Genomic DNA, 16,431 nt, shown 5'->3' with positions numbered 1-16,431 from the left:
CTCGGAACATTATTGTGGCCACTGGTTTTAATCATTTTTGGCCCAATTGCACTAATTCTGTATTTAACTCGTGTTGTTGTTATAAATTTATTAGCAAAGTATTGGAGGTTAACTCCGTTGAGATCGTGTGATCAGATGCATATTTCTTCCAAAGGAATCCTTATGGTAGTGATTGGTGTAATGAAACTCAAGACAAAAATAAATGCAGAAGATTTTAGAATAAAGTTCAAAGATTGCTTTCTGAAAGAGAGTGATTCCATTTTTTATAAAGTTGTAACCACCTTTTGTGGATATGGGTTTACAAGGAAAGTCAAAAACTTGGATTTAAACCACCACATCAGAGAAGTTTCAAGTTCATCGTATACGGGGAAATCTTTTGAAGAAATTGTCAACATTTTAGCAAACGATAATAAAATCATTGAAGCCAACGGTCCTCCTCCGTGGGAAGTAATTATCGTCAATAGTATTCAAGGGGGTAGTGGTTCAATTGTTATGTTAAAATTTGACCACACCCTGGGGGACGGATACTCACTCATTAAAATGTTTGATACACTGACAGAAAATGAATCACCAAATGTAAACCAGGACAAATGGAAATGCAGTTTATTAGCTATGGTACTAAACATACTAAATTGAAATAGTAAGAATTTGCGCACTTTTATGCGAACCTGCTTATCGAAATTGTCTGCAATTTTCAGATAAGAATTGTCTTGAAAGCACCATACGAGTGTTTATGCCTATTCTTCTCAATGAATAGAGATTTGGTTCAAGATCCACTACAGTCAAAAAATAATGAGACACACGAGGGTAAATTGATCCCAATTTCCAGAGGAGAAGAAGAAGATGACCGTATTCTTATATCAACCACAACGCTCGACTTCAAGAAAGTTAAAAGCATTCGATCCCATACTGGATGCAGAGTCTTGCCAATTTTAACCTGCATTCAAGTTGAAGCATTAAAAAGCTTTTTAATAAATCTGGGAAGGTTCGACGAGAAAGAAAATGAACACATAGCTCGGTATTATCGGTCAATTTATCTTCTTCCAATCCCACAACATCCTGCTACAATCAGCAAACAATTTTGCAACCATTGGTAAAACATATAAATATTTCTCAACTGAGAGGGCAATGAATTTCTTTCACAAAATTAAGAATTTAAATACTAGGATTCCTGGAACCGCACGTGTTAACTTGAATGATTCTGATCTCATTGGGCGTCTCCAGCGTACCAGCAATTCATTTGATCTTTGGGAGAGGAATGATTTCCAAATCATCGTTTCCAAACTTCGAAGCATATTTTATATTCTTCCAATTTGGGTTCTGAAACACATTACGAACCTTGAAAATTTTCCTCACTATAATTCACTATGCAGCATGCCCTGCTCCTCAAAGAAATATAAATTGTTGGGAGCCGATTTAGAAAATTTGTTTTGCTGTGTCACACATCATTCCTCTTCGGGATTTAAAGGTCCTACATAAAATAGAATAAGTTCAAGCGTGAATATTTATGCGTTCCCCATTACGAATTTAATTTTTTTTACTATAGGAATTATTATATTCACCTTAACGAGAGGTGACGAGCTTGATGTTTGCATTCGAGCTACCCGGGACCTATTTCGAAATCAAGAAGAAATAGACACTTTTACCAAAATCTATTATGGACAGATCCTTGATCGGTATTACTATTTGTGTCAAAATGCATAAATAAATATATATTTACTAAATTAAATTATAAGAGCATGATCATTTTTTTACGTCATCGGAATGAAAAGCAACATACCCTCATTAATGATTAAATTGAATTAAAAATAAGGGTATGTTTGTTATTAGGGCAAAATGTATTATAGAACCTCTTGTGGGAAGGTTTTTCCAGCCTATTTACGAGTGAGAAAGGAATGTCATATCCATAATTTTATAGCGGCTAACGGCTTAATTGGCATTGTTCATTTAGTTTGGTCTCCAAAAACAAATTAATGCAAGTTGATGACGAATATATTTACGTCTCGCATGATAAATACGAGACAAATGTGTATCATATAAAATTTAAAAGGATGACGGCGTCTGGTGGACGCTTTCTATGACCTCGGGAATCAAATAAAAAAATATATTCTTGGATAACTCCTACTCCATGTTCTGCATGTTTACACTACAGCATGCGTGAAACAATTTGATGAATGTAAGAAGAAAAATATATTGACAATTTTTAAATTAAATTCAAAATACATTTTGCAGAATAATCCAAAGGGAATCCGAAGTAACTTTTACCTTATGTACATGACCATAAAAATGTAGGAAATTATGATACACTTAATATAAAAATATGCAAGCAAAATAGATATTTATACATAGGCCAACTTTTTCATGGTCTCATGATGATACATAAATATCTAACTGAATACATTACATATATACTAACTCATAAATTATACAGCGTAAATATTGCTTAAATTTTCATGAAAAATAAGCAAAGTTTTTTATCAAAATTCCAAAATCGCAAAAAAACAGATTGGCATTCTTACACGTATCTGGACACCGGCAAAAAGCACAAATTACACCAGCAGTAGCCGTTAATTTTTATGATCTATAATTTATACTCTCCATCCAATTCAGTAGATAAAAATTTAGTCGTCACTATCTAAGCCTCCTCGTTAAATTTTCCATTTGGTTTTGTCTGATTTTAATTTATTTAAATTTGCCAATAAATTTTTACGAGTTTGTTTATTATTTAGATTTACTGTGAGAATGTTGATTATAAAACCGTCTTAATAACCTGTTGTTATAATGCATATGACGCATACACGTAAACTCGACACGTTAGTTACTAACATCTGTAATTCGTATTCAATTCAAGCTGTGATGAGTAATGCTTACAAGTTGTACCCTTATGTACAATCATCTTGTTCTCATGTTAAACATGTCGATGAGACAAATAATTAGACGATTTGTCTTACTTGAAAGTAAGATATTTAAAGTCGCAGTTATTTTGAAATAACCATAATTATTCTCCTTCTGAGAATTAACGTTGAGGTACTTCTCATAGTATGACCGAATCTTGCTGTAAACGATAATAAATGCATAATTTCATAATTATGTATATCTTGGCACATGCTTTTAGCAACTTTTCAGAAATAATTCACGGGTGAATTGAAAAATTTATGATGAAAATGATTTATTTAAGTGTCGTCGTAAACGCTTGCTGGCAGTTTTTTTGTATTTCAGCACAACATACTTGTGTAAATAAATATTGAAGTTTGCTGTAATGCTGACCTCATGCAGAGGGCAAGTTCTTTAATTAACCTCTGCTTCTGACATAGTTGATCAGCTCTTCAGAATCTTCACAAACGAAGGGCTTCAGGTGATGACACGCAACCTGAAATATGGTTAAGAAATGCGTGAGTTTCTCTACAAATACGTAGAACTATGTGCATATATGTAATAGCTGGTAATTAAAATGTATACTAACGTCGTGCCATTTTATGCCGTCCTAAAAAACAGTTTATAAATAATGTAATAAAATAATAAAATAATAATTAATATGTAAGGATACAAAAATGTGTCTTACATTATAAAAGTTATTTAGGACGGATAAGCATGCTTCATCGTTCCCCTGAAAACACAATAAATCGACATTTTCACTATTGCTCATAATTTCTGTTAGTATTACAACCACTAAATATTGGTTGCTCTGGTTTTACCTGTGCAATTTCTCTGTTATCTGGCTGTGCATAGCCAAATTGGCCTCCGGTATGGCTCCAGTCTCCGTTCTGCCTATTGTTCGTTGGTCCGAGCTTCACACCGCTTCCAGACCAAAACCACCCATTGATCAGATTTGGTTGCTGATCAGGGCGTTCGGAACACCCTAAAGTCCGGAAAGTACGATTGCACATAAAATTGCATACCTACTTGGTAACAGACATATTGCACCAAAGGAGGAAAACGAGGCACAAACCTTTAAAATTACATTTCCTTCCAGAAGTCCAAATGTACTTTACACGGCCGGAGGAAATTTTTTGCTTAATGAACTCATTTTCTGCGGGGGTTTCTAACGACACGGTGTCCATGCAATGTCTTCTGCAAATATTTCTTGCATCTAACCAATCTACTTCGAGATTTTGTGTGGCTTGGTGTTCCCAGCTGAAGAAATAATTGTGGGTGACCCCTCTGGGATCTGTCCATGTCGTATGCCTAACTCCTAATATTGTTTCAAACAGTATAAATACTTGTAGTTTCGAGTATCAAATGGTTATCAAATCGTTGAAATTGTGGTTAAGTTGTACAAACTCACTATTTTGGCATGACCTGGGGTCAGGGAAGGCGAGCTGTCTTTGGGAGTGTGCCAAGGAAATGACCACAGCAAGTGTGACTAGTGAGAGGGTTGCCTTCATGGTAACTCGTTTTTTCTTTGACAGAGAGAACGAGAGGTGTTTGTTGAGAAGAGGACTGATGAGATTTAAAGGGATGCTAAGGGTATGAATCGCATTTTATAGTGAGAATATGTGTCAATAAAGGGCGACAATGTAATTGAAAGGATTACACAATTTAATAAAGATGATACTGAGCATGACTTCCTGCGAGCTCTGTAATTCGGAAGTGTACATTTTTTAAAGCTAATTTGGTGGATTGCCTTCAGTCATTGTCAATGTTGATGTGATGTTATGCACAAAACGTGTAAATATTTGTTAATTTTAGCAAAACGGCAAGAAAAAATTCTTGTTATTTTTGTAATTTTTGTCAGTTAATGTCATGTATGTACTGCTGAGGTTTGTAAGATCATGCAGTCGACGAGGTTACAAACCAGCTTGCCTTCAAAAGAGTGTCATCTTCATCATCAGGTTAAAATGATAACTGTTCTGGAAATTACTAGATGAGAAACACAAACAAATCAATTTTGACATGTTGGCGTTGAACTGCATAATACTTATCTATGGTTATCTCACTGTATACATACATATGCATATAATGAATAATAAAGCCACTTTGCACCAATCTGGGTTTATGATCAATCTGTTGATTATGCTCACCTTCACCTTTTTTGCACTTTCTAAAATGCATTCATATCGAATACAGAGATTTTCGTGTTATATCATCATTAATTTCCCTTGACGAATTGATCCAAATCATGGTTAATTTCAACCATGCACGAACTCCTTAGGGTGGAGGGACAACGGAATGAATAAATTGGACAGCAATTAAAGTTATCATAGTTAAATTATCTTGTTAAACGTTGTCGGTCAGCCTACGTATATAGTCAGTCAGTAAGTGGTTTCTATAATTCGATAACCAAAGTCTTACAATGAAATTCAATCACAATTATTCGACTTGATTACAATCTCGTCAATTTACTCTGTAACGGCGTCATCCATTGCGATGAGTACATAGTGGAATGCATGTGCATTCTTATTTACCTGCTAGTGCAGCTTTGTTTATGTGTTTGTGACTTCGTGGGACTAAGTACCAATGATTCACCAAGAAATGTTTCGCAAAAACTGGTCAGACACAAAAAGCGGACCGGCAAACGATTATTGCGTGTTTGTTTTATCCTCCTTCTCCTTAAACAATTTGACAGGAGTGGGTATTTGAGCTAGCATTTTCCATTTTCCAGACTTGTTGTTCTGTTGCTGGAACTAAATTTTGTCAAGGACAAAGACCCACACGTGCAGATTCATAGGTGATTGGCCGTGCTTAAAAATGTCCTGTTATCGCACTACTAGGCTATCTCAATTAACGAGTGTCACTTTATTACTGTATTTTTTCCAATTTCATTGAACCCTAAATATTCATAAACAAATAAACATTAATCCCAGATAACAGGTCGCTATGAATTCGCTTAGAGAATTCGCAGAGAATGTCGCGTTAAAACAGAGAACTCGAATTCTCTCAGATTTCGTTATTATTCTCGTATCGAATTCGCATCGAATTCGGTAATTATTCGTACCTAAATTCGATATTACGCTCATTTCAGAATTCGTAACGAATTAGACTCGAATTCTCAGAGAATTCTTCTATCGAATTCGAAACGACTTCACTATGAATTCTTAAACGAATTCGCTGTTATTGTAGTTAGGAATTCTCCCCGATTTCGATAGGAATTCTTCTTACAGGAATAGGAGACTATATACTGTTCGCCTTAAATCTCGAATTCGTAAATAATCCTTAGAGAATTCACTGTGATTTCTCTCTTTCACGCTGTTATTATATTTTTAAGTAATTTTAGCTGCCACATTCAAATCTTTCCTCATGGGAAGGAGACGACTTTTTCAGTTGAGTGCTCGCCAAAAAAGAAGACTTGTAAAAAGACGAAGTGAAATTTTTGAGGAAAATTTAAATAGTGACCTAGTCCAGGCCGAAGGGGAAAACATTTATTTAGAACAAGTGTTCGAAGAAGATCTGGAAGAAATTGAAGTCGGAAGTAACACGAGTGAAGGAAGTTCAACTGAAACAATTAGCTCAGAAAGCGAAGGTGAAATTGATACTTTCGATATTACATATAGTATCCAAAATTGGTCCCTTGAATTTAAAATTCCTCATAATGCAATCTCATTATGCAACACTCTAAAACATTTTAAAAATATGTTAATCTCAGATGCGGTAGCAGCTCACCCTAGGACTCCAAATTTTCCAGACGAGGGCACAGTTGACGAAGAAATACACAAATCTCTTAAGAACGTAGCAGATAGAGTTGGGAAGCGTATGAGATACAAATATATACAATCGATAATAACTGTTGGAAAAGATTTTAGAAATAACATTAGTATATTTTCAATAGGAAGTGACTTAACATCGCGGCCAATTTCACTACCAGGGTCATCTGATTATTCAACTTATGTTTATTTTAATGTAAACAGTTATGTATATTACATGATATTTAGAATAAATAAAATAAACTATAAGCTGGATTAACTCGAAATATAGGAGAAATCGTATCGATTTATTACTTAATTCGCAGTGAATTCGTATAGAAGTCGCATTAAATTCGTGGAGAAGTCGCATTGAATTCGTTTAGAAATCGTTATGAACTCCTACATATTCATCGAATTCAAGACGAAATCGCGAAGACTTACCGGCGAAATCGATATACGATTCTCCATCGATTCTCTGTCGAATCGGCGGACATTTCCCTTCGATATCTCCTCGAATTTATCTCGAAAGTTGGAAATTCGAGGCGAATTCGATATCGATATCAAAGCGAATGTAATATCGAAACATAAGAGAATTCAGAGCGAATTGTTATCTGGGATATGATCTACATGACTAACAAGCAACAAATTTCTTATTCTTTGTTCTCCAGTTAATTATTAATCGTTCAAACATGTATGCATGAACACTATGGCTTGGGCTAAAAATGAATTTACTCCTTCATGTAATGCTACTACACTAGGATACGTTATTGCGCATTCGTATATTCGTACAAGTAAATTGTTATCATTTATTTACATATTACACATTTTAAAGCTATTTTCCTCCTTCGATAAAAAATTGGCAACGTGCGCCCCACAACTGGATGATGAAGATTGATATTCAGTAACGCGCACTCAGCTCCAGGTTCTACTTTGTCAGTCTGTTCATAAATCTGTATATGCAACTACGTGTTTGTTGGCCCACCTCTCGTGTGGACAATCAAACGAGGAAAAGTCGAAAGAATTCGATTTTTATCTCCACTCGAATTGGGAATTCTTAATAAATAGTCATTAATTTTTATGTTGAGTAATAATAACAGTGTTTAGCACAACGGCCTTTTTTACAACTATGTACCTATGTATGTAAGTAACTATATATTGTAAATAGATTGCTTACGATGTGTTTGGCAACCACCCGATTCGGAATTTGACAAGTATTTTAATTTGTACATCAATCTGTGCATCATGCGGTTGAAGGTTTTAATAAGGAAAACCTGATTATCGCCTTTTTGTCATGTCATCCAGACATCGTCTGGTCGTGGTTGAAACACAAAAACAACCCATATCTTCCCTTACTTTTCCATGCTTGCACGGTCAAAAAAAGTTTAATAGAGCTCGTAAAAAGTACTCACGTCATATGCAACCTAGTCTAAATTTGTTTATCATGAAAATTTCATGTACTGCGCTGACTTGAATTGAAAATGACTTGGACACACTCCTTCTCACCTAAGTATTTGTACTCCCAGATCAATCCCGTACATTACAAACGATATTACAAAATAAATGTCCATGCATACCTACCGTACATATGTGTATGCATGTACGATTGTTTATTCGGCCAGCCCTTTAGCACATGTTTACTGCATTACATACGAATGATTATATAGTATCGCAGTAATTTTAAAATCTAAACTTCACAACGAGTTCGGTGTTGACAGTGAGCAGTTGATTTTATTTTCTCAGTATGAAGCCGTTGAACAGATTTAGTCTGGTCGTACCAATTATTGGTTTGATTTTCATAGCTCATAAAACCTGCTTTGCAGCTAATGTACTGTTTATGCATACAGGGTAAGAAATTAAGCGTCGTACCTTACGAAAGGGGGCAACCAACCGTTCATTTTTTTTTATTAAACCTTTAGATCCACATATAGTCACAGGGTTGCAGAATGGCCGCTTGTGGAAGGGTTGCTAGCTAAGGGTCATAATGTGACGTTCATTTCGCCCTTTGGTCTGTATAAAGATTTAACAAATGTTTCTAACGTAAAAATTAGTTTTATAAAAGAACATATGTATGTATATGTAGGTCCAAGTGGGAAGATGGCTCATCAGAAGGTTACCGAAATTGTACCACCAGCACTACATAGCTTGGTGTCAAGTCTTCTGACTGACAATTTCGATGTAAATTATCGTGCGTATGGAATTCTTCCTCCACTTTTCGTTGTTATGGACCTTTTCTCCTACCAAGTATGCGACGTGACACTTTCATCACCTGAAATACAAGAATGGCTAGCAAAGAAGCCAAAAATCGACCTCGTAATAGGCGATATGATTACGGAATGCTCATCAGGCCTGGCGTTGCATTTTGGGGCGAAACACGCACTTTTCTCTCCCATACCTCTGGTAAAATGAGTATGAATTTGTATTATGCTTCCTGATGATGCATATGTGATAACAATCCTTATCATTTCATACTATGATAAAGATTACGGAACAATATGAGTATCTTGGGATAAGCTCCGAATCAGCTTCCATCCCGGACTACGATGTCACAAGGCCGGTTCCATTGACTTTTGTTGCCCGGGTCATAGGCACCATACTTCCTTTGTACTACACACATATTTATACACGCAACATACATTTTTCAAAGTCGACGAAACATTACGATTTAAATTTTTTATAAATTAAAGGTACTACCTGGTCATGGACGTAGCATTGTATCCCTGGTACGCAGCTCTTTTTAGCAGAACTTTGGGACTAGACCAGCTTCCTGACGTGCATGAAATGAGAGGAAAAGTGGACCTCCTTCTTATTAATGGAAATTACATCTCTGATTATCCAAGATCGTGGCCCCCACTAGTGGCAAAAGTCGAAGGGATTCATATCAAGAAAAACAAAGAAAGGAAACCATTGGCTAAGGTAGTCAATTAAAAAGTAAATGTTATTATCCAGTCATATTACATACATACATACTTTTTATAGGATGTCGAAAACTTCATTAACAGTAGAACGGAAAATGGCTCCATCAGTGACGGCTTCTTGTTTATGAGTTTCGGAACAGGTACATACATTGTTTTCAGATATTTCAAATTAATGTAAATTTAGAAATTACTACAATAAATTACATGAGATGTACATATGTATTTAACAGTCGCGAAAGCTCCAAGTCTTCCGGTTGCACTCAAGAAAATATTTTTTGATACTATCGAGTCTTTTCCAAATATAAAATTTATCTGGAAGTGGGACGGAAAGAAGCCTGAAATTTATCCAAAGAATTTGCTCATGGTACCGTGGGTTGATCAGCAAGATATTCTAGCTCATCCAAAAATTAGAGGATTTTTAACTCAAGGTAACAACCACTCACTCACTTTCGAATTTTGTGGTGGACGGGTAATCTAAGGTATTGGTTTTAATCGAAATTTCACTTTTAGCTGGCAGACCAAGCACACAGGAAGCTCTTTACCATGAGGTCCCTATGATCACGTTAGTTGTAGCACTAGATCAAATTCTCGTTTCTTTGTGATTGAAAAGATATTTATTTATGACCTTTATATTTAATCTACAGATTCCCAATTTTGGGAGGTAAGAAATTTTAATCTCAATACTATCAACTCAAGTATTGATTCCAGATATTTTTGTACAAATTTAAAAAAAATGTTAATATGTAATGTATATATGTAGATCAGGATTTTAATGCTCAGAGAAGTGCTGACTTGGGATTATCAGTACTCTTGGACTTTGTTGGACTTACTGAAGAAAACTTGAAAAATGCGATTTCAGAAATTTTAACAAATAAAAAGTATGTATGGTTCACTGCGGTTTACTTAATCGAAATATGTCGGTCTAATTGCTAATCATAATTTGCTCAAGGTACAAGGAAAGAGTTTCACAGCTTGCCAACTTGGCTAGAGACGTGATTTTCGACCCCGTGGATGTAGGGGTGTGGTGGGTCGAAGTAATTTGTTTATCTTATTATGCAATAATAATGGAAGTAATGTAATAATTTTCATAAATTTAATAGTTTGTTATGAGACACACTCAAGAAGAGCTGGATCTCATGAAACCACTGGGTCGACATCTGTCTTGGTATCAGAAGCGGAATTTGGATTGTTGGCTTTTCCTATTATTGCTCTTTTTAGCAGGATCGTATCTCACATTTTTCATCTGCAAAAGATTATTAAATAGATTCATGTTTTCCAATGGTAATGAATCTAGTTCTCAAACAACAAATACTAGCACGAACAACAACGCACATAGTAAAAAGACAAATTAATTTATGTTTAATATTCAAAATAGCGAAAAGTATTAACAATGTAAATTTTCGGGTTGTCTATCTTTAAAAATGTGATATGCGAGTCTGTGTTATAGACTTAATTAATTATTATGTAATGACTACACCAATGACTGTGACTAATTAATTCATAAATACAAACCGTTTTAATACTTTGCTGTTTACTCCAACAATATTATTTTAACACGGTTCCTGAAATGTCAACAATTTTGACTTGACAATATATCCTTAGTAGATAAAGGAATATACAGATATAGTCTTATACACAGTTCCTGGAGAGCGCAAAACGTTTGGAAAGTGGTTATGATTCACAGCATCCGGCCACGCTTGGGTTTCTGCACAAAAGGCACCGTTCTTGTAGTAGTATGTACTTTCCTTCCCCCGAAGTAAAGCTGTTTCTGGGAGAAAATTCCCCGTGTAAAATTGCAAGCCTGGTTGATCAGTTCGTATCTCTAGACTAAGATTGGGAACAGAAACCCTTGTTTCCACGAAAAAATAATTTTAAATTAAATACTTATTGACCATGATGCACATTCGCTATAAATATGAATTTAAGCAGTTCTACCTGGCAGCTAAGACCAATTCTCCATCTGGAACTCCTTCCCGATTCAGACAAAAGTTGTGGTCATAACCACTCGGGTCGTTAGTTATCAACTCATTGATATCTTTTGGAGTTCGTAGATCGAACTTGGTCCCTTGTACAGGGGTCACATCTCCAGTGATGATCAGATTTTCATCTACTGGCGTATACTCATTTGCATACAGAGTGATCATATGTGACTCGAGTTTGGATGCCGTGGTTTTCTATAAAAATAACGAAAATAATTATTTCCAATAACTCTATGCGCGCAAATATTTAAATATGTTGCACTTGCATGTCCCGTCAAATTGAAGTAAGTGTGGTTGGTCAAGGAAATGGGAGTCGGGCCATCGCACATTGCGAGATATTCGAGGATTATCTCATTCTCCTCGTTGATGGAGTAGGTGATCGTGGCCATGACCGAATTTGGATACCCTTCTTCTCCGCCTGTAGAAATATAGCTGAAGGCAACTTTTCCACCGGAAATGATACTGGCTTTAAATTGTCTCTTGTCAAATCCAGCAAATCCTCCGTGAAGATGATTCTGACCGTCGTTTAAACTCAACTGGACCTGTTGGCCGTCCATAATAAATCTTCCGGCGCGGACACGATTCGATGTCCTGCCAATGCTTGCCCCAAAGTAGGGGTTTTCGAACGATGTAATTCCAAGATAATCTTCCAAGGTGTCGAACCCCAAAACGACGTCTGTCAACTGGCCAAGGGCGTCGGGAACTATGAGGTTTGTGAGGGCTGCGCCATAATCGATAATGGAAATGGAGAATGAATTTATTGTGTTGGTAAGCGTGTATTTGGTGACCGGAATGGGAACCGTGGGGTTGGCCGGGGTGGTGTAAATTCCGAATGGTGTAGTAGTGGTGACCAGTGGCATTTTAAAAATAAGGATTGTGAAATTGCAGAACAATATTTCTGACAAAGGTGTAGTTTTACAATGACAACGAGAACTGCCTAAAATTGTGAGTGAACTCTTAATATTTATATCAGACGGGATTGAAGAGGGGTCAGATGACGTATCAGATGACCAAGTAGTTTAATTACTTATCGCTACGTTAATTGGTTAGTGATAAGCAAATTTGAAGTAATATTTTATGAAACAAAGAGTGGTTACAGTCAATATTTAGTGCAAATACTGGTGTATTATGTTTTCAACCTCATATACATATGCACATTAGGTATTTATGTCAATTGTCGAAATTAATATGTGTATGTAACTGTTATTTTATTCAGAGAATTTAATGATTTCCCGAGTATAATTGCAAGCCAAATCCCTAAATATAAATTAAATAAATAGTGGGACACTTAATATCAGAAATAGGTTAACCCTTGTCCAGAATAATATAATAAGCATGTATCGCAATTAGACAAATCGCAAACAGACGAATTGACATGTACGAATATAAATATGTACATATAAATATTTTGTGGCGCTATTTTAATTTCATAAATTTATGAAATTAAAATAGCGCTACAAAATATTTCAACGGCATGCATTCACATATCTACCACTGAGAGGCCATACAAAATATTTTATTATGTACATACAAATACAATACATATTTACAGTCGTGTCTGTAAAACTGTAAGGGGAGAACTATACAGTTCGGAAATCCATGCAAAAATTCACATATCTACATATGTACAGATTGAAAAACTCATTGTATTATGTATTTAAAAATCATTCATTTTATTGTGAATAGTAGAAACGTCCAAAACCTTTGATAAATGGCAATCGTCCAACTATTTGTCACTATTATACGACATCTGCCAAACTTTTACCACATAAAATACTCCTGGCCACGCCTATTACTTCATCAGACGCAATATTTCACCGAGCATAATTCTCGAAATAAAAAAAATCATTAATTTGTAACATCCGAGAATAAGAATTGATGTGACGATAGATAACTTGATAAACTGTTAATCACAAGAAATCACAGCACTTTGGGACAATCAGAAACGAATGTAGAGTTTTAGGACCACAAGCTCTAACTGTTCGCAAAAGAAATATTTACATTTTTTTTATGAGACACAATGGATGTAACAAGTTACATCATGGAGTCGTAAAACTGTGTGCAACATTCTAAACTGCGGAGACGCAAAGCAACTAGAATTTTGCACGTAGTTATTAACTCGTTTATACATAAGTACGTATGGAAAGGAAATCTTCAGAATTCTCAGTGGATGTATGGAAAACAAGAAAATTAGCCAATTCTTCACTTCATTTCCATTTCATATTCATTCCCGACATGTATGTCTTCTCATATATTTTGCGTCTTTTTTCTATAATACCATATTACATTTTCACTTTTGGCCATCTTCCATAATCCGTTTCGACAGCAGCAGCTCATTTTACACACTGATATTTGGGATTTTCAAACTATGTATTCCCGACCAGCAAATGATGGTTCCAATAATATTTTGAAGATGGATGGAGAAATCTGTTTTTAGCTCGGTCCAAAAATACAAATCCATCTATCCGTCGCTTCACTCAAACGGGGTACTGACACTGACCGAAGAACACTGTCCACGAAAACGGACGCGTCTCCATTAATCACCGTGAAGATTATCCGTATCGGTCGGGACCTTGAGCGAGCTCTGCACACTTGACCTGTGTTGATTTGTTGTGGTCGCGAGTAAGTGAAAGTTTTATGTCCTTGAGTTATGTAACAATTCTTGTGTAAATATTTTCTTTTTTGCTAAAAAATTATGCAACGCAATTTCTCTTGCAGTAAAAGTGCAAGATGCCAGATAACAAGGGAGGCAGTGAGACGCTAAACTTGGTGATTACATATTCGATATTAATATTCTTTCTCTTCGTTTTATGGTTAATGTACACCAGCTTCACGTAACCAAAAAGACAAGAACAACATCCACCATGCCTTTTCTAGCCCTGTAGAGTTTTTGTAAGTTGAGACAAATGTACAGTTAATTTGCATGGGATTACAGTGCAATATCCAATTTTTTTGTTTTCATAGGTGCAGCTGAAGAATGGGTTGAATGCCTCAACAAACTGGACATGTGAAAACGAACTAATATTTTATTAAGTAAAGCAAATTGGCAATATGTGTATATACAAAATTATTTTGATGTATGATGTAACGTGTGGTGCGCAAGATTTTTTGTCAAATTATAAAGACACTTAAAATAAAGACAACAAATGTAGACATAAAGTGAAGTCATACGTATCTACATAATTGATTGATCGATTAATTAATTCATTGGGATTTCAACAGATTCAAGCATAAATTAAATCTTATTTAAATGGAAATGGAAATTTTCTAATTTCGTATAAGCTGGATTCAGCATTTGTTACAATCAGGTTTTTTCCACAAGTACGAGTATTGAATCAATATTATGCATACTTGGTTTTGGAAAGCCTTTTTCCGACAAAACAAATCTCACGGAGATAATTTTCATCATTTTTCCAAGTATACATTTGCATACATATGTATGTATACGATATTTAATGTTCTCCAATAGTATGCACTTCTGGAAATCTTGTTGTCGCTCAAACTGACGAATTTTTTTGCAACAATATTAAATCAAAAGGTATGTACAACTGTTTGTGTTTGGTTGCATTTACATCAAAACATTTGGTCAAAAACTTCCATTCATAATTTTTACGGTGCTCAAGTTATCAGTATGTGTCTGTTAAATACATGCTTGCGCTGTCCTATTTCACACATGTATTTATCCAGTATTGCAAATAATCCTGCATACGAATCACTTGATCCTTCGTAAGTAAGTTAACATTGGATTTTACATAAGAGTATTTTGGTAATAGACATACATAGACTTAAAATTAATTCTTTTTTTGGAAAAAATTTAAAAGATTTTTTTCTGGGTTAGTTAAAATCTTTTCAGATAAAGCAAGTACTTTATTGAAGTAGCATGGGAATAAAGCTGCAAAACGTCACCACCGTGAAGTTAATCGTCTTGCTAATTATCTTAGGAGCAGCCACAAAAATAACGACGGGATGCTCAAGTTCTGGTTGGGATGGTTGCTCAGGACCCTGTGTTCAACCTGGAGAACATTGTGCTAATTTTGGTTACGAACCATATAATCGTTGTCGTTGTGTCCTTAACGTCACTGTGAGTGGATGAAAATAAAAATATTCAAGACATTAAGGTTTTCCTTATTTAATTGAAATTGTGACTTTTAATAAAACGAAACGATTGTTCGTCCAGCCTGAGAATCTTTAGAGACATTTGTTCATAATAAGATCATTCACTCATATTATTCATTTGCTTGCTTGTACTTTTTTGTCCTTTCCAAGTTCTAACTCCGTCCTCAACCTCTGACACTGATAAATGCATAAATGCATAATTTCTTACGAAAATAATTAATACTCTAGCAGTGATTCACCAGTTGGTGTATATATCTAATCCTAAGTATGCATGTACATATACATACATCTGTACACATGTACAAATTGTGCAATCTCAAAACAACGAGATCATTCTTCTGCTTGATCTCTTGAATCTAACTTAATTTCCGATCCGGATTTATTGTCTATCTACAAAATAATGGTTATGTTTTTTGTAGTCAAGATATAAAAGAAGGTAACAGAGCAAAAGTCGTTGTGTATCTGTAGCTTTAGAAGTAATCTGAGAATTTGTTCAGCCAAACGTCTGGAATTCCTTCTTTCCAGGCTTGACTTCAATTTCATTACTTCCACTTATCCCCAGCCCAATTGTATCCTACTTTGTAATCAAGAAAGTGCAGCTGCACATTACGATTAAATAAGCATTACCCGTTGTAAGCTAGTTGGGTACTTTTTGTTTCTTTATCCAAACATACACACTTATGTACACGTGTACATAGAGTACTCTGTCAGGATTCAAAAATATTTCAACTAAAATTGCAAAGCATGGCTGTAGTGGATTCCTTTTCCATGATTGTTTTTACAATTACTTAGGATTATTTG

The 16,431-nt window shown here is 35.2% G+C and overlaps 3 protein-coding genes and 1 long non-coding RNA gene across 7 annotated transcripts; 2 read left to right on the top strand and 2 right to left on the bottom strand.

The window, feature by feature from the left end:
- Window positions 1–3,152: 3,152 nt before the first annotated feature.
- LOC110843737 (L-selectin) lies at window positions 3,153–4,480 on the bottom strand. The gene is made up of 6 exons (XM_022089765.2): window positions 4,286–4,480; window positions 3,950–4,192; window positions 3,696–3,859; window positions 3,563–3,607; window positions 3,464–3,484; window positions 3,153–3,370 (listed from the first exon to the last, which is right to left on the bottom strand). The coding sequence occupies exons 1-6, from the start codon at window positions 4,383–4,385 to the stop codon at window positions 3,293–3,295; spliced, it is 651 nt and encodes a 216-aa protein (XP_021945457.1). The 5' UTR covers window positions 4,386–4,480; the 3' UTR covers window positions 3,153–3,292.
- Window positions 4,481–4,902: 422 nt separating this feature from the next.
- Window positions 4,903–11,057, top strand: LOC110843102 (UDP-glucuronosyltransferase). Of its 3 annotated transcripts, XM_035847727.1 has the most exons (15): window positions 4,903–5,255; window positions 6,206–6,460; window positions 6,584–6,688; window positions 6,767–8,465; window positions 8,537–8,625; window positions 8,701–9,017; window positions 9,100–9,221; window positions 9,305–9,533; window positions 9,597–9,675; window positions 9,766–9,963; window positions 10,046–10,097; window positions 10,180–10,196; window positions 10,296–10,413; window positions 10,485–10,569; window positions 10,636–11,057. In XM_035847727.1, exons 4-15 carry the CDS (start codon window positions 8,362–8,364, stop codon window positions 10,885–10,887), a joined length of 1,662 nt encoding a protein of 553 aa, XP_035703620.1. In that variant the 5' UTR covers window positions 4,903–5,255; window positions 6,206–6,460; window positions 6,584–6,688; window positions 6,767–8,361; the 3' UTR covers window positions 10,888–11,057. The 3 variants fall into 3 exon arrangements, with proteins under 3 accessions (XP_035703620.1, XP_035703619.1, XP_021944717.1); XM_035847726.1 differs by lacking the exon at window positions 4,903–5,255 and having other exon boundaries at window positions 5,291–6,460; XM_022089025.2 differs by lacking the exon at window positions 4,903–5,255 and having other exon boundaries at window positions 5,291–6,460; window positions 6,584–8,465.
- On the bottom strand, window positions 10,944–13,833 carry LOC110844935 (galactose mutarotase). Its single transcript, XM_022091270.2, has 3 exons — window positions 11,781–13,833; window positions 11,471–11,709; window positions 10,944–11,383 (listed from the first exon to the last, which is right to left on the bottom strand). Exons 1-3 carry the CDS (start codon window positions 12,372–12,374, stop codon window positions 11,134–11,136), a joined length of 1,083 nt encoding a protein of 360 aa, XP_021946962.1. The 5' UTR covers window positions 12,375–13,833; the 3' UTR covers window positions 10,944–11,133.
- A 144-nt stretch (window positions 13,834–13,977) lies between these two features.
- On the top strand, window positions 13,978–15,705 carry LOC110844855. Of its 2 annotated transcripts, none has more exons than XR_004833972.1 (4): window positions 13,978–14,136; window positions 14,233–14,406; window positions 14,479–15,280; window positions 15,353–15,705. It is a non-coding gene; the product is annotated as an uncharacterized LOC110844855 (long non-coding RNA). The 2 variants fall into 2 exon arrangements; XR_002547463.2 differs by having other exon boundaries at window positions 13,979–14,136; window positions 14,479–15,244.
- Window positions 15,706–16,431: the final 726 nt, after the last annotated feature.

This window comes from Folsomia candida, unplaced genomic scaffold (genome assembly GCF_002217175.1).
Source record: "Folsomia candida strain VU population unplaced genomic scaffold, ASM221717v1 Fcan01_Sc002, whole genome shotgun sequence".
Taxonomy (NCBI): domain Eukaryota; kingdom Metazoa; phylum Arthropoda; class Collembola; order Entomobryomorpha; family Isotomidae; genus Folsomia; species Folsomia candida.
This window is presented reverse-complemented; position numbering and strand designations above follow the sequence as displayed.

Coding starts and splice junctions, on each gene's coding strand:
- LOC110843737 (XM_022089765.2), bottom strand. CDS start 4,385: ATGAAGGCAACCCTCTCACTAGTCACACTTGCTGTGGTCATTTCCTTG. Junction 4,193..4,285: donor CCCCAGGTCATGCCAAAATA/GTGAGTTTGTAC, acceptor AAACAATATTAG/GAGTTAGGCATACGACATGG. Junction 3,608..3,695: donor ATAACAGAGAAATTGCACAG/GTAAAACCAGAG, acceptor TTGTGTTTTCAG/GGGAACGATGAAGCATGCTT.
- LOC110843102 (XM_035847727.1), top strand. CDS start 8,362: ATGAAGCCGTTGAACAGATTTAGTCTGGTCGTACCAATTATTGGTTTG. Junction 9,018..9,099: donor TTTTCTCTCCCATACCTCTG/GTAAAATGAGTA, acceptor ACTATGATAAAG/ATTACGGAACAATATGAGTA. Junction 9,964..10,045: donor TAGAGGATTTTTAACTCAAG/GTAACAACCACT, acceptor TTTCACTTTTAG/CTGGCAGACCAAGCACACAG.
- LOC110844935 (XM_022091270.2), bottom strand. CDS start 12,374: ATGCCACTGGTCACCACTACTACACCATTCGGAATTTACACCACCCCG. Junction 11,710..11,780: donor ACTTCAATTTGACGGGACAT/GCAAGTGCAACA, acceptor TTATTTTTATAG/AAAACCACGGCATCCAAACT. Junction 11,384..11,470: donor GAATTGGTCTTAGCTGCCAG/GTAGAACTGCTT, acceptor CGTGGAAACAAG/GGTTTCTGTTCCCAATCTTA.